This window comes from Asterias rubens, chromosome 9, assembly GCF_902459465.1.
Source record: "Asterias rubens chromosome 9, eAstRub1.3, whole genome shotgun sequence".
Taxonomy (NCBI): Eukaryota; Metazoa; Echinodermata; class Asteroidea; order Forcipulatida; family Asteriidae; genus Asterias; species Asterias rubens.
In genome coordinates this window covers 10166952-10188157 of record NC_047070.1, presented here as the reverse complement: position 1 = coordinate 10188157, position 21206 = coordinate 10166952, and the positions used below count along the sequence as shown (strand labels likewise).

Genomic DNA, 21206 nt, shown 5'->3' with positions numbered 1-21206 from the left:
TTTCAATCAGTATTACGGTACTTGTTCATGCACCTCTTTTGTCATTATACATGTAAGGCTTTGATTTCAATTTTGCTTGTTCTTACTGGTGTACATGTACAACAATACTTTTTCTTAAACTTTTTCGTACTGGCATTTTGATTGGTATTAGCCCTTGAACAGGCTGGTACTGGAGAGAGCACAATACAAATTCAATCAGTTATTATTAGAGACTCAGCACTAAGGGAAGGTTGAGACAAGGAATTGTTGTGTTCATCCTCAACATTACACATTATTCACCAACCATGACCCATTGTAGAGTGTCACAGCCGAGTGGTTAAGAGCATCGAATTCAAGTTCTGATGCCAAGTCACCGGAGTGTGGGTTTGAATCCCGGTCAAGACACTTGTGTCCTTGAGCAAGATACTTTACTATAATTGCTTCTCTTCACCCAGGGGTATAAATGGGTACATGTACCTGCGAGGGTAGAGGTTGATATTGTGAATGAAAAAGTCTTCGGAGCGCCACGGCAGCTCGGGGCTGTATACTCCCTATTGGGAACTGAGAAAGATAAAAGGGATGTTATTTGCCCAATGACCAGGGGACTAATGTAAAGCGCATTGATACGGTTTATTGTGAAATGCGCTATATAAGAATTTTTTATAATTATTATTAATATTTCCGGCTGCAATCCTGTACAGGTATATGAACAATGAAATATTACTGTTTTCAGACACATTTTCCTGCATGTAGGACTCCCTCTACAGACCATGTGAACTTTGTTTACAACAAGTGTGACCTTGTACATTCTTTGAGTATTCTGGCAGGCACAATACTGCACAGGTCATATGGGAAAGTTGACATTTTGTGTCATAGTTTCCACATAAATTCAAGAATTATGAAAGTAAAAGCTGGACAAGTTTTGAGATGTGCCGCCCCCTTTCATCATATCAAAAGTTGATAAGAATTAGACAGCGCAATCTCCATAAAATATAAGATTTTATGATTTCTTCCATTAGGCTGTGTACAAATCATGCCTGCAGGAAGTCCAGGCTCTGTGGCTCTTTTGTAAGCATGTGATGTCACAGGTCACATCCGCTATATACCTCCCTATAGCCTCCATCTTTGAAAAGTTTATTTGCTTATTAGACGTTTGGAATTGTATTGCATCAAGCGTTGAAATTGCTTCCTGGCAGTACATGTAGGAGAACTAATCACGGACCACCGATGCAAGGAATTCACTTAAATGTCCCTGTTCTACGCAGACTGCTTCAGCAATGGCTTTGCATTGTGAGAGAAAAGGAAAGAAAGATGGCTGATAGTCTGTGTGTGACGCCATTTGAATACTATTGACTAACCAGGAGTACTGCATGTACTCATGTGGATATGAAGTCTAGAAAGAGTCGTATACTCTGATAAGGCCCTGTCGAGTGTTTATTGTGTAAGATGTTGATGTACGTATCCAGCTCAATTTGCTCATGAAACTGAAATATACAGCACACCTACTGTATTGACAACTTCCCCTTGGGAAGACAGTCTACTAAAGATGTGAATATGTCCCATTGGGCACACAAATATTAAAGAAGTGAAGTCATTGAAACCATACCATGATTAGTATGTAACCCAGGGTTGTCATGTATAATTACATGTTTAAAATTGCTACATGTACATCATGTTTTGACAGAAACTAAACTCTAATGGGAACTGTGTGCAGTTATAAATACATCCATATTCTTCTTCACTTTGAGGAAAATATGCAAATCACAGAAACAATAACAATATAGTAACCGGGTAAGACACTGCTCTAGATTTGCAAAGGTTGTGGGTTTGAATCCCACCCGAGTAGTTAATATGCCTGTAAACATTTTTGGTTTTCCATAGAGTTAATAAGGAAAGTATACTGAGTGCCAACACACATCAGTGTGTATGGACATCGAGCAATGTCGAGACTCTTCCTTGCTCTATGGGTTACATCCCCAGTGAAACTAAAACTTCCATCTATTAAACTGTAACATGTGTATATGAGTTTTAAACAGAGCAGATTTCTTTTAGCAATGTTTTGCATGTAGTTAGGAAAATCTACAATAATACAACGTTTCTTTTTCTTTTTGACAGAGTTGTAGGGTTTGGGTTTCAGCTCCAGCCCAGCATTGCTATACGCCATGTACACGTGCTGTCAGCTTTTGACAGTGTCGATCTGTTTTTACCCAATTCCCAAAATGTAAGAAAACAAACATGAGTCTCCAAGAGGTGTGAAAGTTTCAAGAAGCCGTTGGAAGTCAGCCATTGTGGCTAATATTAGTCCAAATTAGCAAATTAGAAGGCATCTTGTTAAAGAAACATGTCAAAAATAATACTCCTATTTTTTGGATAGCACTTGGGTATTTATAGATTGTGAAAATGTCTTCATTTCGTCATGGACGAGTAATTCTGTTTTTAGACAGGTATTTTCAAATTTTGAAGAGGAAACCAAGGACGCCTTTGCAGTTTCCTGTTCAACGTCAAGAAGGCTTGAGAATGTCAAAATGTACAATTGAAAAAATTGTGAGAATGACAAAAATAGAGCCAGTGCCATTCAAGTTACTCTGGGAACATTTTTTTCTGAGCGATTCGGAGAAGAATTACAACAACTCAGGTTTTATAATATTGTACCATAGCTGTAGTTGCCAACTACGTATGAGCAAGTTCGCAAGTTCGAAGTCGACCCGTGGTTGACTACTGTCCAGCAATGCGCAGAGACTCAATCACTCGAACGACTCATAATGAAAGTCTAGTCAACTCCCCCCCCCCCCCCCCCCGCCTTTTCGCTATAGTGTCACTAGTTCCCCTCTGCGCTTCACACAGGTTAGAATGGAACATGCTGTTGGGACCAGTGAAGAAACCATGGCCATGAGGCTGGTTCCAAATGGTCGACCACAGTAGTCAACCAATGGTCGACCAGCCTGGGTTCGAGTGCAAATGGTCAACCTTTAGTTAACCATTGTGCACACTCGAACTTGCTCATTATGTGTATACATTTTCCAATGCTCAAAATAAGCCTCCAAGAAATCTTGAGTAAACCTGAAAAGTGAAAACCATCTTCAAATAAATTGATTTAAAAAAAAACATCACTCAAGGTGTTTTCTTTCTATAAATAAATTTGTTTAAGGTCTGCCTCACATATGGTTTTAATCAGAGTATTGAAATGGGGCCTCCACATTTGCTGTAAATTGGGTATTCCGTTTACTCACTTGGAGAAACACGAAAAGTGCAAATTTATGAACCAAAAGAAACTGAAATTGTCAATATTTTTATAAACAGGATTTCCTCACTCTACAGTCAACACCTTAACATTTTTTTAATGTCTTAATACTGACTCTGCAGCTTCTTAAGTAAAAACATAATTGTAAACTGATCAAAGCATTGTACTCGACAATGTTGCAAGGACTATAATGTGCCTTTAATATTTGCAAAAAAAGGGATAAATGTGACCAAGTTTCGTTTGAAAAAGTACAAAGTTTTTGGGAAAAAGAGAAGAGAAGTGTAGATTTGTTACTACATTTGTACAAGCCGATCATTCTATCCACGTATCATTCTCCTAAACAGAGCACTCAATAAATGCTTTGTATTATTGTTATATTATTACACCGTACATCACACTTCGGCTAACACTCCACTCATTCTGAAAACATCTCTCAACGACTCCTATCAATAACGGATGTCTAATTAATATCAAGGTACAAATCAAGTGAACCTCGTACACATCCAGGACGACGAGCAACCACAATAGTCAGGGTCAGATATATTAGAGGATCTCAAGTCAGACTTCTACCTCCAAGGTCCGAGAGAGAGACACGGAGTAGGAGAAATCAATGTTATGTAATTGCAGCTGGCTTGTATTGAGTACAACTAAGTACATGCAGTCGTGCGGCTAATTGATTAAGAGGGTTGCATCTGCTCATTGCTATCTTGTGATCTACCGACAAAGGTAGGTTTCATCTCAACAGATGCCTCAAGAAGCTAGTCTCTCCTTGGCTAGCTCTGTCTCCATGGCCAGCTCTCTCTCCCAGCAGGAACATATCACTGCTTCAATTTCATACATGAGGAGCTCTGAACGACAGGGTGTTGGCAGGAATTTGGAAATGAGAATTGAAAAATGGATCGATCCTGATAATTTTACTACATGTAAAAATGATTAAAGACCCATAATTAGCAGACAATCCAATTCTGAGATATACACTAAACATGCTAAATGATGTCTTCTAGGCCAGCTCTCTCTCCCAGCAGGAACATCACTGCTTCAATTTCATACATGAGGAGCTCTGAACGACAGGGTGTTGGCAGGAATTTGGAAATGAGAATTGAAAAATGGATCGATCCTGATAATTTTACTACATGTAAAAATGATTAAAGACCCATAATTAGCAGACAATCCAATTCTGAGATATACACTAAACATGCTAAATGATGTCTTCTAGGCCAGCTCTCTTTTTACAAGCAGGAACGTTCACTGCTTCAATGTACATGATGAGCTCTGATCGACAGGGTGTTGGCAGGAATTTGGAAATGAGAATTGAAAAATGGATTGATCCTACTAATTTTACTACATGTAAAAATTATTTAAAAAAAACCATGATCCAATTCTGAGATACTAAATGATGAGCTCTCAATACCAGGGTGTTGGCAGGAATTTCAAATTGATAATCGATAATCGTTCTTTAAGCCATTGGACACTTTCGGTACAGAAAAAAAATAAAAGTTCACAGATTTTCAAATAATTTACAGGGTTTACAGAAGGTAATGGTGAAAGACTTCTCTTGAAACATTATTCCAGGAAATGCTTTACTTTTTGAGAAAACATTGTCATGGCCGAGTGGTTAAGAGCATCGAATTCAAGTTCTGGTGCTGATTCATCGGAGTGTGGGTTCGAATCCCGGTCGTGACACTTGTTTCCTTGAGCAAGGTACATGTACTTTACTGTAATTGCTTCTCTTCACCCAGGGGTACAAATGGGTACCTGCGAGGGTAGAGGTTTTTTATTGTGTATGAAAAAGCCACAAGCGCCTTACAGGCAGCTCAGGGCTGTATACTCCCAGGGGAGCTGAGAAACATTACAGGGATGTTATTGGCCCCATGACCAGGGCACTAATGCGAAGAGCATTGATACGGTTATTGTGAAATGCGCTATATAAGAATTTGTTATTATTATTAAAACAATATCAATTCTCGATATAAAAAATTACTGATTTATTTTAAACACATGTCATGACACGGCGAAACGTGCGAAACAAGGGTGGGTTTTACCATTATTTTCTCCCGACTCCGATGACCGATTGAGCCTAAGTTTTCACAGGTTCATAATTTTATATAAGCTGTGATACACGAAGTGTGGGCCTTGGACAATACTGTTAACCGAAAGTGTCCAATGGCTTTAATAATCTCACAACATGTAAAAATGATGAAAGAACCATAAATAGCAATTGATCCAATTTTGAGATATTTACTACATGTACATGTAAATGATGTCTCTTAGGCCAGCTCTCTCTCCGAGCACGAATATTCACCGCGTCATTGTACATGATGAGCTCTCAACGACAGGGTGTTGGCAGGAATTTGGAAATGAGAATTTGAAAAATGGATTGATCCTAATAATTTTGACTACACGTAGGCCCAAATAGGATGAAATAGCAAGTGTGGTGACTCAAAAATACAACCAGAATGATTTAATAGCAAATGATCCAAATATGAGGTAAACCCTAAAATGATGAGCTCTCAGAGCCAGGGTGCTGGCCATAATTTTAAAATGAGAATACAAAAATGGATTGATCTATAGTAATTTTACTGCATACATCAGGGCTCAAAACACTAGATTGCAGGCCTGACTGGACAAGCCCGGTGGTTTTGTGTTCTCAAACTAACCAATAAACAGTAGAACTATGGAATCGGTTGACAAAACACATTCGGGATAGTGGCACCATGGACACTTTTAAAGACAAATTGAAATTTCATTTGTTTCAAACAGCTTTTCAGTAGTTTATTTCTTTTGTTTTCTCGATGTTCCCTCTTCCTTCTGTTGATTTGTGTCTGTTTTCTTCTTTTCATGCGCTTTGGGCACCTTATTAGGTGGATACATCCGCAATATAAATTTTCCTTATTACTATTATTATTTTTATTATTATTATTATTAGAACCTCGTTTGTAGTTTCTTGAAAAAAAAAACTGTTGACAATAAATCTGGTACATGTACAGTGTATAATGTTTTAATTCTTTCGAGTATTGGAGTAGCGGCTAGCCTGACAAATGAGATAGATCTTCGTTTGGTCATGTTCCAACTCATGTTCAATCTGGTCTTGTTAAATAAATGCCCTACAGGCTATGGATTACCCCCCAACAGATTTGAGCCCTGTACAAATGAACAAGTATGGTGACACAAAAAAAACACTGAGATGTCCCAAGGCTAAAAAACCATAAATAGCAAAATATCCAAGTCTGATGCACACACTCAACACTATGTGCACACACTCAACCCTACGTGTAAGTAAGCTTGGCCATCTTGAAGGTTGTTACCTAATGATAGCTTTGCTTGCATAAAATGTTCAAGTACATGTCAACGTTTCATTAACTGTTTCAACCATAGTCACTCAGAATCGCTAAAAATAACTACAAATAGATAACGAACATGAAGGTGTGTACTTTCAGTGACTGCCTAAATACAACTTTCACTGATAAATGATATCATCACAGTGCACTGAAGATTTTGCCTTCAAGTTATTTCAAATATGTTTTTGTTTGTGTCATTAAAGAAATTTTGCCCACAGTCAAACCACATCAAACCACATTTATCTGTGTGCTGCCAATATTTTTTTCAACTTATAAAAAAAAGCCTTGCATATTAACCAATGGCCTGACCAGTGCTATCCATCTTCCCAACAAGCTTTAAGATTACATTCTGCTGCACGGATACATTTCAACACTTACACTTTTTTTTAGTTTGGGTATGTTGAGTGGGTTTTCAAGGATTTCAAAAGCAAAAATGTATTATCTATAGATATTTGTAAATATTGTACTTGAGTTCAAACAAACATTGAGTAATGAACATTTTTAAAGACTTTTTATTTATTTTTTATGTTAGAGCCATGGATACAAAACAAACCAGTGTATTTTGAAAAGGCTTGAGTATGGGGGGGGATGTGGACACCACAAGACCACCCTGGCTTGTTACTCAAAATAATTACTGGACCAGCATAGTTTTTGCCAGACCAGAATTAAAATGAGACCAACTTCCTGACACATTTTTAAGTTGAAACTGGTTTCATTTGAACATGACCTACGTATAAGATCCCCATACAGAGTATTAGAAAAGATCGTTCTCATTTACCTCTATTGATATTTCATATTTCATACTCAATAGAATAGAAAGGTGTCATTCAACACTTTCATATAATTAGATTTTGCGTATTATTCAATTGAAAAAACACAAGACTGCTGGACTTGTCCATTCATGAGTTTAATGGCCCAACACTAAAACTACAAGCCTTGGGCCTGGTCCAGTGTGAAATTCCAGCCCTGCTACACATGTAGAACATAATATTTTTGTATGAGCGCAGTCCCCAGAGCAAATCATTACCATAAACCACCATTAGGCTTCAAGAAAGACTCTGCTAGGGTCCAAACGTCAAACCAGTTACTATTTTTTGCATAACCCAATACTAAACAAAATATATCCCCTTGGAACCAAAAATTGATAAAAGACAAAATTGTTCCTGATGGTTCAAATACTTAAAGGCAGTGGACACTATTGGTAATTGTCAAACACTAGCGTTCACAGTTGGTGTATCTCAACATATGCATCAAATAACAAACCTGTGAAAATTTGAGCTCAATCGGTCATCAAACTTGCGAGATAATAATGAAAGAAAAAAACACCCTTGTCACACGAAGTTGTGTGCGTTTAGATGGTTGATTTCGAGACCTCAAGTTCTAAGCCCGAGGTCTCAAAATCAAATTCGTGGAAAATTACTTCTTTCTCGAAAACTACGTCACTTCAGAGGGAGCCATTTCTCACAATGTATTATACCATCAACCCCAATACTCGTTACCAAGTAAGGTTTTATGCTAATAAATATTTTGAGTAATTACCAATAGTGTCCACTGCCTTTAAAATGATTGCCATCAGACCTAAATACGCATGATGTCATTTGGGTAGGGCGCCCTCACCTAGAGGCCAAAAGAAGGTTGGTCAATGGCTCATCCTGTGCGATGCACGTACATAATACATTTTTCACTGTTTCCTTAATGACTCGTTTTAGCTCTAAGATGAGAGGGGGTGACGTCAATACATTTAAGGATCATAAGGTTTCTTAAACATGTTATTATATTTAACCAGCAGATTGTGACTCACTTTATACACAGTGTTTAATGATTTAATGTGAACTAAGGACTTGAGTTTGCAATCCGAGGTTTTTAAAAAGGGATATCTGTTTTTAAATTTGTTGAAGCCAAAAATGAGCTTCACTGTGATTAATGACACACATTCATTAGAATTGTCTACAACATGTATAATGTATAATGTATTATTATTTGGTTCACCCTTTCATCTATGTGGTTTTACCCTGTCATCACTGTATACTTAGTACTTTTCTGAGTTCTGTGAACAAAAAATCGCAGGCATATTTTTCGGGTGGGATCCGAAACCCACAACTTTTGCGAGAGATGTCTTACAAACTAGACTACTAAGATTGCCTGGTAGCTAGAAGCAGTTTGAATCCTATATTTTCGCAAAAAGTACCGCAACGATTAAATAGAAAAAATCGCAGACATATTATTCGGTTGGGTTCCGAACCCACAATATTTGCCTGATCTAGAGCAGATGTCTTACGAACTAGACTACTAAGATTGCCTGGTAGCTAGAAGCAGTTTGAATCCTATATTTCAGCAACGGGTACCGCAACGATTAAATAGAAAAAATCGCAGGCATACATGTACTATTCGGGTGGGTTCCGAACCATCAACTGTTACCAATCTAGAGCAGATGTCTTACCAAACAAAGACTGCCCGGTAGAAGCAGTTCGAACCCTATATTTTAACAACGGGTGTTGCAACGATTAAATAGATATTCATAAATACCTCAGACAGTTTCGCTATTCCTATTAGTGGAGAGCGCGTCACGTGGGTGTGTATAACCCTTTGTTTGTAAAATTATCAAGAACCAAGCCTCGTTGGGATTAAACCACTAGTTGAAAACCTCTTCACCACACATTGATTCCCTTATTAAATTTGCACACTGTACAATGTGTACATTATGTAAGCAGTAGGCCTCTATCTGATGAACATGTATTTATACACCTATACAGACTAATGAATACATCTTAAGCCATCAATTTGCAATTCAAGGCATTAGGATGGGGCGAGACATAACAATCCACATCCAGGGATAATTGTTTGTCCTAGAGGTAATGAATGATAAATTGTATGCATTTTTCATCCAGTGAAGAGGCGTTCGGGATCATTAGGAGTGATGTACAGGTGGACATGTACATGTACAAGGTAAATAATTAGTTAATGGTCAGGAAGCACCCTGGACCTGCCTGTAGGACAACACAAGGAATGCTTAAAGGCACTGGACACTATTGGTCATTATTCAAAATAATTATTAGCATAAAACTTTACTTGGTTACTTAGTAATGGGGAGCTGTTGATAGTATAAAAGCATTGTGCGAAATGGCTCCCACTGAAGTGACGTAGTTTTTGAGAAAGGAGTATTTTTCCATGAATTTGATGTTCGAGACCTCAGAATTAGATTTTGAGGTCCCAAAATCAAGTCTGAAAGCACACAACTTGTACAACAAGGGTGTTTTTTCTTCCATTATTCTCTCGTAACTTCGACAACCAATTAAGCTCAAAATTTCACAGGTTTGTTTTTCATGCATACATGTATGTTGAGATACACCAAGTGAGAAGACTGGTCTTTGAAAATTACCGAAGGTGTCCAGTGTCTTTAATAGTCAGGAATCACCCTGGACTTGCCTGTAAGACAACACAAGGAATAATTGCTAAAATCCCTTAGAAGACTCAAAGGAGGGGAGAGAGAGAGGCCAGGGGAACTCCTAAAGGTTGTATTCTTTGAGACAAAATACAAATGGTGAAGAGAAAAGAAGGTGCTGTTCAATACCATGATAAGCAGGCATGATAATTGCCTTTGGAAGAAAGTAGGAAGGTTGGTTTGAATGGCTGACCGATGTACATTTACATCTACATGTACATGTACATGTTATATTTAAGGGAATGTGCCTGTTTGGTAGTCACTCTTAAAGGAGCCATTGCCTTGGATCGGAAGAGTTGGTCTATAAAAAGCGTTTGAAACCAGTTGTTATGAAATGCATATGGTTAGAAAGATGTTTTAAAAAGTAGAATATAATGATCCACACAAGTATCATACGAAATTTCAGTTTTCTTTTATGTCCCGAACTACATTATCACGGTCGGCCATTGGAGTCAAAATTTTGACTCCCATAAACGACCGACCGTGTTAGTGGACGAGGTAAAATGGAAAACCACACAATTAAAGATGATAAAAACTGACTTGGCTAGAAGATAGCTTTTGATAGTATTTCAAAAGCATTTTGAGAAAAAATTACACTTTTGAAGTAATGCGGGTATGCAAAAATATATCTGTATCCCCCAAAATTTGAATCTGAGAAGCGTTACGTACTGACAGTAATGTCTACTCAGATTGTGTATTCCAATTATTCTTCCTGTATTGACATAACTATTCTGGATTTTCGGCAGTGTCTCAAAAACGCGACCATCTTTTGAAATGATTTTTTCACAGGTTAGTTTGTATTTAAAATATTCATATATGATTAAAACAATCAAACGGTTAAAAAAAAACAAAGGTATACTTTCACTTCAAGCTTAAAGGGAAGGTACACATTGGTAATTACTCAAAACAAATAGTCACTTAAAAACTGACTTGGTAACGAGTAATGGAATGCTGTTGATAGTATAAAACATTGTGAGAAACGGCTCCCTCGAAGTAGCATAGATTTTGAAATAGAGGTAATTTCTCACTAAAATAATAAACTTCTAGCTAGACGTCTTTCATTCCTATCTGAAAGCACACAAATTCGTCAAGGGTGTTTTTTCTTTCTTCATTTTCTCCATACTCCGATGACCAACTGAGCTCAAATTTTCACAAGTTTGTTATTTTATGCATATATTGAGATACAGTAAGTGAGAACACTGGTCTTTGACAATTACCAATAGTGAACCTTTTCTTTAAACACGGATTTTGTTAATAACCGATTTTCTGATTTAAAAAAAAAAAACAATTTGGAAATCAGATTCATTTAGCAAGAATATCGGGCCTTGATAAGTTCACTTTTTTTGAATAACAAACACTTTGCTAACCTATGACAAACATTCAGAAATAACAAACCTGATCTGCACTGACTGAGGGCAACATCACCAATAACCTGACGGGATATACTCTGTAAATTATGGCTAGCTCCTGCCGTAAACACACCTGCAGCAACAAAATAAAATAGCACCATCAAAAATGATTATTCCAAAATTTCTACAACATTTTCGTTCCAATAGTTTGGATTTCTTTTGAAATAACAATTGTTAACAGATATTAATTTTGCAGCAGGGTTATTAAGATTGTAATTTGGTTTCTACCCTTACGCAGATATTCAGCATGTATTAAAGCCATTATACACGTTCAGAACAGAAAAAAAAAAAAATAAGTTCACAGATTTACAAATAATTTACGGGGTTTACAGAAGGTAAAGGTGAAAGACTTCTCTTGAAATATTAATCCATGAAATGCTTTACTTTTTGAGAACACATTAAAACAATTATCAATTCTCGTTATCGACAATTAGGGATTTATTTTAAACACATGTCATGACACTGCGATACGTGCCGAAATAAGGGTGGGATTTCCCGTTATTTTCTCCCGACTCAGATGATCGATTGAGCCGAAATTTTTTAGGTTTGTTATTTTATATATAAGTTGTGATACACGAAGTATGGGCCTTTGGACAATACTGTTAACCGAAAGAGCCCAATGGTTTTAAGCACTGTATACTGTATTAAGCACTGTAATACTCAGTACTTTTCTGGGCTCTTTGAAAAAATCCAAAGGGAAATCACTCGGGTGGGATTCGAACCCACTAGACAGATGTCTCACCACTAGACCAAACGGTACAATGTTGAGCTTGCTCGGTGGCTAGAGGCAGGTCTGTACACAGTGTATATGGCATGCACGCCTCGTCTTTTTATTAACCCTTAAAATAAAAAGCATTCAAGATTAAAAACAAATCAACAGATCTGCAAATACGGCGAAGTCAGGTTCATTTCAGTAGTAACATTTTAAAGAAAATTGTAAGCGACTATCTAAATAAAAGCAGTTTTGAAAAACAGTAGTTTTCTCCCAGAATGTGACTGTGGCATAGATACGTCTGTTTGTGAAAATGGTGACGATTTATAAATGCATTGAATGAAACATTGGATTGGAATGAATACATAATGTATGCCCTTCCAAAATCCTAAGATATGTGACATCTTGGAGGATTTACTTTACACACAATCTGCACATGTAGATATTGTACATGAGTTGTCTGCATTTAGGCAGCCTGCGGTTTCAATCTAACAGACAAACATTTTTGGAAATTGAATGCAAATTTTTAAGGCTACACATAACTCCTCAGGAAGATTTTGATTAACATTTGTCAAGATCAAACTTAAAAACACTCTGTGTTTTTATTTTTAAGATCATCAATGCTAAATGTAATTGTGTATGTAAAAATCTAAACATAACATTCTGGACATAACATACCATTGGCTTTCAGAGTTAATCTATTACTAATATACATGTAGGTGCCAAGCGAGACCATGCACAGAATTATGCAGTAAATTTCCCTTGTAAATGTGCAATTGGGATTTGGTTTTTGTCCTTGCTTCTCACCCACTACCCTCTCTCCCCCTCTCCCCCTCTCTCTTTAAATATTTTATTAAATTCAAGAGGAACATTATTTCCACAATCCTACACACTTCTGCCATCTACATCTACAAGGTTTCCTTGCTCTACGCTCCGATTACTTTCTCCGTCTGTAATTCAATGAATGTGAAGCCGAACCTATCCATAAAGCCACCAGATCCTCCATGTTTTGTGTCAGTGAATGCTGGCCAAGAAATTCAGTTCTCCTCTCAGCTCACACATGCCCAAGTGGTTTATAACATAAGTAGATTCTGGAGACGTTTATTACTCCAGGAGCCAATTTTGCCTCTTGTCATGCTCGTGTGAGGAAATCCATGGCTTTCTTGAATGAAGCTTGCCTAGGGTACCTAAGGAGTTGACTGTGTATATTGTGAGCATGACAGGAAAGATATTTGCTATACGTGTTGAACTGTACATGTTTTTTTGATATGGGACCTTTTATGAATCTGTAACGACATAATGCACTTCATTTCATTAACGTAAATGGACTCACACTTTCATTTGATATGTAGTAATGGTATGTCCTAATGGTAAAGTTATAAAGTGAAGTATACATGTGGCATGACTGGAATTTCATCTTTGACAAAAAATGCTGTGCTACAATGAATTTTTCTTGTGCTACAAACTTTGTATTATTGTTAAGTATTGTTCAAAATAAATACTTTTTTGGGGTAGTATGATTTGCTCACAAAGAAAGATGCTCTAGTTTGACAGCCAATGATCCCACTCGAAGGATCAAATTTCTCACAATTTATTTAATTAAGCAGCAAGAATTGAATTGAGTTTAATCACTGCCTGAAGCAACAGCAAAACATTTTGCTGTTAGTTGTTAAAATAAATGATCTACACAAGTGGGAAACATAAAAAGGTTTGTGTACAGAATTGGGGTCATGATTTCTCAATGAGACAACTTCTATCAGAAAGAACTGGTTTATAGTCGGTCGCGCGATGGTTGCGCAATAAATCTTGACGCGAGACACAGTTTATAGTCATCGCTGTAGCCTAAAAACTGTGTCTTTTTTTGATCGCGCGTCAAGATTTCCATCACCCAACCATCGCCCGACCGACTATAACTCGGCCTTAAAAGCTAAATGTAACATGCGTTTTTGTTGCACGTCACAAAATTGGTTCTCGGTTCTCGACCAATCAAACTTCACAGTTTGTTCCCCAGGTATAACAAACATACATGTAGTGTACTGTTTACAACGACACACCCATGAAAAGACCTGATAGATTTTTTTAAAAATGATTTTTAGGGTTGAACAAATAATTGACTAGAGTGGGATTCGAACCAACGACCTCCGGATTAACGTGCCGGCGCTCTACCAACTGAGCTATCTAGCCCTATGTTGGCGGTGTCCCTATTTTGTCAATATCTTTGTTCAGGGGTGCCAGTCAGAAGCCATTCAACCGTTAACTGCCGTGTAGCCAGGGATCACACCCAAATTACGATACAACCTGGGAAGCGGCAGCCAGGGGATCACCTTAAGGGGATGAAATACAGTTGCATAAAAATTAAAGTATATACTAAGGCACATCGTCATTAAGACTTGGCTCAACTCTTAAAACATTTGCACATCCGGTCCAACCTACATGTGCTGCACAAATCAACACATTGCTTGTAGTCTATGTCCATTAATATACATACCACTCTGATTTGATTGAGCATACAACCTGAGCTTGATAGTCAACACCAGGTCGCCTGTACTTTTATCCTATGCTCATTTTGTTTCTTGTTATCTTCTGAGGTGTTGTTGTATATTTCATTTTTCATGGTAGTTTTTAATGTAGTATTACATGTATGTTGTTCATTGTTTTTTGCCCATACATATTTTGTCTTTTCCAGTGTGCATTTCTGTTTGTCCTTTCTAGTGTGCATTTCTGTGTTTTTTGTTGTTATCTCAGATTTACTGAACTTTAAATAGTGCATTGCTTTGTGTGTTTTAATATTGTAAATGTTATGTATTTCAGCCTTTTTTTGTGGCTGCAATGTTATTTTAGCCATAAATTAAATAGTAAATTTTTATTAATTTTTTCCCTAGCGTTTGTATTTTCGGTTTATTTTTTACTGTTTGTTGTACTTTATGCCAACAACTTTCTGAAAAATTATACTGTTAGTTTTACCCACCTCCAAGTGGAAATCAAATTTGTGTACAATAAGTTAAAGGAGCATTACAGAATTGGTAAGAAACAAAATCGCGAAGATCACAGATTGACATCAAACTTGCACGGTCTAATGATGATGATAGTAGAAAACACCCCTAGAAATATTTCTGCCTGAAATGTCATATTTGATGAGAGATAAATAATATGACTTTGCATTTGGAGTTCATCCCTCAGTGAGCGTTTTATTTATTTAGTTTTTTGCACTGCTGTCATGCAAAATGTGTAATCTGTTTTTTTTTCACTATTTTCTTGTGACCTAGATGGCCGATCGATCTCAAACTTCTACAGGTTTGTCAGTTTATGTATATGGTGGATTACGTTACACTGCCAGCAAATGTTTTGTTAGACAAAGCCAATTCTTTAATGCTCCTTTAAAGCTATCTATCCATCTATCTATCTTACGCCTACGACATGAGCACGACAATGTTAATGAAACCGAAACATGGAAGAGATTTCAGATCAGTGGAGAATGCTCTTGTACCTCATCCAATGACATCTCTCCTTCATATACTGGTTGCTAGGGACGGAAAGTTCCTTTTACAGCAGGCACGATTCAACACTGCATGGGCATGTAGTCCACTATTTGCAGATCTTTACATGTTTGCACAAACTGTCAAACTGTTTACATAGGGGAAGCAAGTTCTTCATTAACACATGCTACTTATGGGATCTGTACAGCAGTTTCATGTATTTTATTGATGCTACAGTTATGAACTCAATGAACCAAAGTGTAATGGGTTAGCATAATGTAGTGGTGTCTTTCCTCGCCCTCCACCTCCAGGACTACGGTTCGAATCCACACCGGGGGCACTACATGGATTGGGTTTTCTTTCAGTCTATCCAAAAGCATGTTGTTGTTGTTTTTTTTGTTTTTTTTTAATTCTCAGTTATTTTCATCCCACATCTAAAAACTGAAACTTCCTTCCTTGTCTTCTCTCCATGGGGTTCTTGGCTAGTAAAGTCTATAAGTTCACTTTTCTGAGAGTCATTGGCTTTCACAACCAGAATAAATGAAATGGGTGAAGAAGAAAAAAATGCAAATAGACATTATGTATCCTGTTCCGCTGCAAACAGTAGCAATGTTATTTGCAAACAGTTGCATTCTTGTTTGAAAGCAGAATCAATTTCTCTTAAGTGTAATCAAGTGGAAAAGTTACCTTGAAAATGTCAGAAGTGTCAATTTTGAAAATAAATATTGTGCTTGAGTATTAAAGCGTCATCAAAAAGCAATATCATTACAATTATGACAAATTTAACAGCAATGCATAACGATGATTTTTGTTTAATTATTCAGTTTGTACACACTTGCTACACTACAGTATATCTTATCTAAAACAAGTTATTTTGATGATATGCAGAACATCTATGTATACTGTAGCAGTTTCTGAAAACACTTCGAAGAAAAACCAATTCACACATTTTTCTGACAGCACATCGTTCTTCAAATAATGAAGAAAATACAATTTGGAAGTACAATCGGTGCTTTTGTTATAACTCATACACGTACAAGCTGATTTGAAGAGGATTTTCAACCCATGAATGCATGTAGTTCAATACTCACTTTCAGTATTATTAAAGTCCAATGATAAAGTACGTGTTTGTTTCTTTTCCATTAAAATATGAATAACCCCAGGGGATGCAGAGCAACAAGAATTGCGATTCAATCAACGACGTTTGACATCAAATCAGCATTTAAGGCAGCATCCATGTGTGAGAACCATCACAGATGATAGAAGCATAGAAGTCACTCATGCAGGTTCTGCTATCGGACAATCTCTCTGGAGAACGACACAGCCAGAGAGACGAACTTGTATACACCTCATCAAACTGCGTCATTGCCTTGCTGGAAGACACCTCATTATTAAAACCTTGTTGTTTTGTGTGAACAAAGGAGATTTACCTTAACTGAAATACTGATTGACGCGTGAGGCACTAGGACAATTTAATTCTCCCCGGATATTGCTTTAACAAATTTTGATTAAAAAACACCCTTTTCTATGATGGGTCAATGTTGTTTTATTCCTAAAATGCTGTCATTTAAAATAGATGATATCACGTACAAATTGAATAAGACCCCAGATTTCTGTTTTTAGGGAAACTGACAGTGCCTACAATCTTGAAAAACTAGTCCAAATTTTTCAGTTAATTTTCCTCGTTTACACAATTTTCTAGTACATTTTCCCTATTTACCAAAAAATTACCCCATGTTTTAGTGCAAATTGTCAGCAAATCTTCAGATGATCTACAAAGTCATGAATAGTATGAACATAATGTGTACCAACCACTTATTACCAGAAAAAAGGGTCCCATTTGAATGGTAATATCATTTGTTATCTTGCAGAGTGTAGTTCTTGAGAAGTTTGCTTACAGCTATGAAAATAACCATTAGGAGCATAATGTTTGTGAACATTTTTGAAAGGAAAATACATTGAGTTACATGTAGTGTTTGGTTTACGTGTCAAGTGTACTGGGCTCAAGCTCTGGTGTTTCTGATCGATAGAGTGTTGATCTTCCACTTGTGTTCTTATGCTATTCTTACACTTGACCATTAGTGCTTCATCCTTCAGATGGGGGGACAGGTCCTATGTAATTCTATGTAGAAGAACCCAGTACATTTCATTAAAGGGAAGGTATATGCTAGGTAACCACTCCTAAATTTATTGGCAATCAAAACCTATTTGGTTAAAAGTACAGTATTTAAAGCAGTTTGAAAATCATTTCTCTTCAAAGTCATGAAGTTGTATGCAGAAAAAGATATCATTTTTTTAATCCCCAAAAATTCAATTTTGAGAAGCAGAAGGGGTTTACCTCCTGGTATGAATGGCTGCAGACTGGCCTCAGCACCTTGTAAACAGTTAAAAGGTGGTACGTTAAAAATTGAGTCTTGTATTTCGAACACAGCTCGTCAAACCTTGTGGAAGATGTATACATGTACCTGTTTGTAGCTTTTATTTTGGTGAACAAGTATGCCCTTTTAATTTGCATACCAATTCACATAAAAGAAGAAAACCAATTATTGATAATAAAAAGTTTTTTTTTTGTGGCCAATTATCAATAATATTTATGTACTATAAAGCGTGTTGACTTTGAAATTGACCTTTCCGGGCCTGCATACATTGCAGTAATAGTATTTATAACACTGACTTCTTGTACCAAGCTCAAACCACAGTGGCACTCAAGGCCCTTGAACATACATGTAGTTACCCTGGTCACCAAGATTCATTTTATTACTAAAAACATCTCAGATCCCTGCGGAGTAAGCCTACAGTCGTACATGTATACAGCCTGCGCTGCAGAGTATGTACATGTACCACACTTAATAAACCTTAAACAAACACAACAACCATCTCTGCCATTCCAAGTAGCCAGTTTACCCATGGGTGAAGAGAAGCAATTATGGTTAACGGGGACTGTCATCATAATCATAGCAAGCCTGTGCATGTACAAGGAGTTATATATGAACTCTCCCCCAGTTACTGCACACACATGGCTGGCCGTAGATCTGATCTGGTCAGCAATGACTAGGCCCATGCATGTAGGTGACGGTTAGTTTACAGTTCTACAAGTACAGTCACATACCTACTATGACCGTGATAATAGTCCCCCTCTAGTTTTTTTTGTAATCACACCCTGATTATTTAAGCCCAGCAGTTCAAACTTCCTAAGAGTGTGAGTGCAAAGCGAAACATTTATGTGAATTTGATGTCACAACAATGTTTTTGCTGCGAATTTGCAAGAGAGTTCAGCACAAGTCAACCCATGCAAATTATTTAGGTGGGAATTTGTGACGTCAACATTCGCTTTGCATTCCCATTTGCAGGCAGTATAAACCGGGCTTCAGCCACAAGGACAAGTTACATCATGACAGCGCACTGTATCAGAGTCCTTGCAATTGCAGCTACATGTACAATGTACATGTACTATGTAAATGTACACGACATGTCACTTGAGTACATGTACAAAGAAGACAACAAACAAACTCACACCACATTATCTCATGTTTAGCAATCGTGTCTAACATATGAAAACAAATCTGAAAATGCTGATACCAACCTTTGCCACAAGCTTGTTCAATGAAGTGCCCAAGAGCAACAACCAAAGCATCACTACACTGGTACACATGACCAAGACTGATGATGCCCTCCAGGGCAATGTCTGCCAGGCCTAGACCAGGACGGTGCAGAAGGTCCCTCAACTCATTCCTGCAACATGTCCACATCATCTCCATGTAGGAGCTGAAGAACTCCTGCTGGATATGTGCATTGAGTGAGTCTCCCCAGCGTACCGACTTCCGCGTTTCGTGCCTGTTGCCACTCCGGCGAGGTGACTTGAGTTTGGGTTTTCGAGAAGCTGTCTCACCATCTGACATGAGAGGCTGATGCTTCTGTAATAGACCTGTCGATGATGAGATGGCAGTAAGCAGTTTGGAGATGAAACCCTCTTCTTGGGTTTCAATTGCACATTGAGGAGATGGTTCCTGCAGAAGTCCCTGAGCTTTAAAGTCTTTTAATGATAATGTAGCAACGGTGGCAGAAGTGGGAAAAGCAGAACTGGGCGATTGATCAGATGGCGTTCGGGAGGCCTTTGCACTGATAATGCATGGGTAAGTGAGCCAGTCAAATGAAAGAGGGCGTAGCTTTGCTAAATGTACAAAGCTTTGGTTCCGCATTAGGAAAAAGATTATCTGCAAGCTTGCTAACTTGGAGCGCTCTTTGGATAATATACTTAATATTCTGTTCACTGGAAATGGTCGAATGAATTTGTTGAATCTCGAGGAAGCTGAACTGAAATGATGATGGCGGCCATGCGATGTCGTATCTGTATTCTTACAAGTACTCCTGATTAAATCCAGCATCCCATTGAAGTTCTCAATCCCTCTTACTATACTCCAAAGCATATCTTGTGTGGCCGTGTTTGGGCTACAGTGTGCAAAGATTCTCAGCCCAACTGCGATAATTTGGTGCAGCCACCACATTGCACAATCCCGCCAATATGTCAGAGACCGCTGCAGGGCAGACAGGTCTTGGCACAACTCTGGCAGCACAGCTTGCAGGTATTTATCAGTGTAAAGTCTGTGCTGAATTGACATCCAGTGGTTCATATGGATTCGTAGATCCTCACAAAAGATTGCTAGATACTCCATCTTTGTGTATGGCTCCACATCTCCGCCTGTTTGTAGTGCCTGAAGCGTGTTGTACTCTTCATGTGCCACCACCTGCAAGCTCTGAACAAACTCTGCAAGCTGTGAAACCCTTGTGGCACACTCCCGTGCAAAGTACAGCCGAGAGCGACTTATCATCAGCCGTTGTAGAGTAGAGTAATACTCTGCTATAGTAACACTGTACTTGTTGTGAGTGAATGCTGAAGACACCCTTCCATGAGTACAGAGGCAGGGATGATGCTCTGGTTTGAGAATCTGGTAACACTGAGATAGGTTCCTGATGCTGTGTTCAATCTCCTCACCTGAGTACTGTGAGTAGGAGGACTGGGAGGTTGGAGAAGGGCTCCTTGAGATGATCGGGATCGTTAGGGCCTCGCTTGTTGTTGCTGGTGATGGCGGAGGGGTGTCCAGATCCAGAGCTGGTTGCTCATGAAGGACCCTTAGAGGGGGCAGACGGCCAACGGGTGATTCCATCATCATTTTCGCCCAGATATTCTGTGGAAAAACAAGTGTAAGTGTCAAATTTGATCCCAGACATGCCAGACAGACACATTGCAAGAAGAGGTTTCAAGGGGAGGGGGAACATAATTGGCAATTATTTCTAACAGGTAGGCAGTACTTTTAGTTAGTCCATAATAAAATTAGAAAATAAAAATATGATATGGCCTGCTGTGAGTATACACGTTTATTGTGCCAGAGTTATTTCCCAAATTTATTTCAGAATACAAACTTGTAGTCAGTGCCTGCAATAAAAATGTGACAAACTTCCAAGTGCAATGATGAATACATCACAAAGAAACATAATCAATGCATTGAATTTAAAATTACATACATTAAAGGAACACGTTGCCTTGGATTGGACGAGTTGGTCTATAAAAAGCGTTTGTAACCGTTTTTTATAAAATGCATGGTTGGAAA

At 37.9% G+C, this 21206-nt stretch overlaps 1 protein-coding gene across 1 annotated transcript in view; it reads right to left on the bottom strand.

Moving 5' to 3' along the window:
- Positions 1–21206, bottom strand: part of LOC117294588 — a 58265-nt gene that overhangs the window by 18106 nt on the left and 18953 nt on the right. The window contains exons 2-3 of the mRNA XM_033777073.1: positions 19181–20783; positions 11396–11482 (exon numbers count right to left, since the gene is read on the bottom strand). Coding sequence (XP_033632964.1) covers positions 11396–11482; positions 19181–20768 — 1675 coding nt within the window. The 5' untranslated portion in view covers positions 20769–20783. The remainder of the gene's footprint in view (positions 1–11395; positions 11483–19180; positions 20784–21206) is intronic.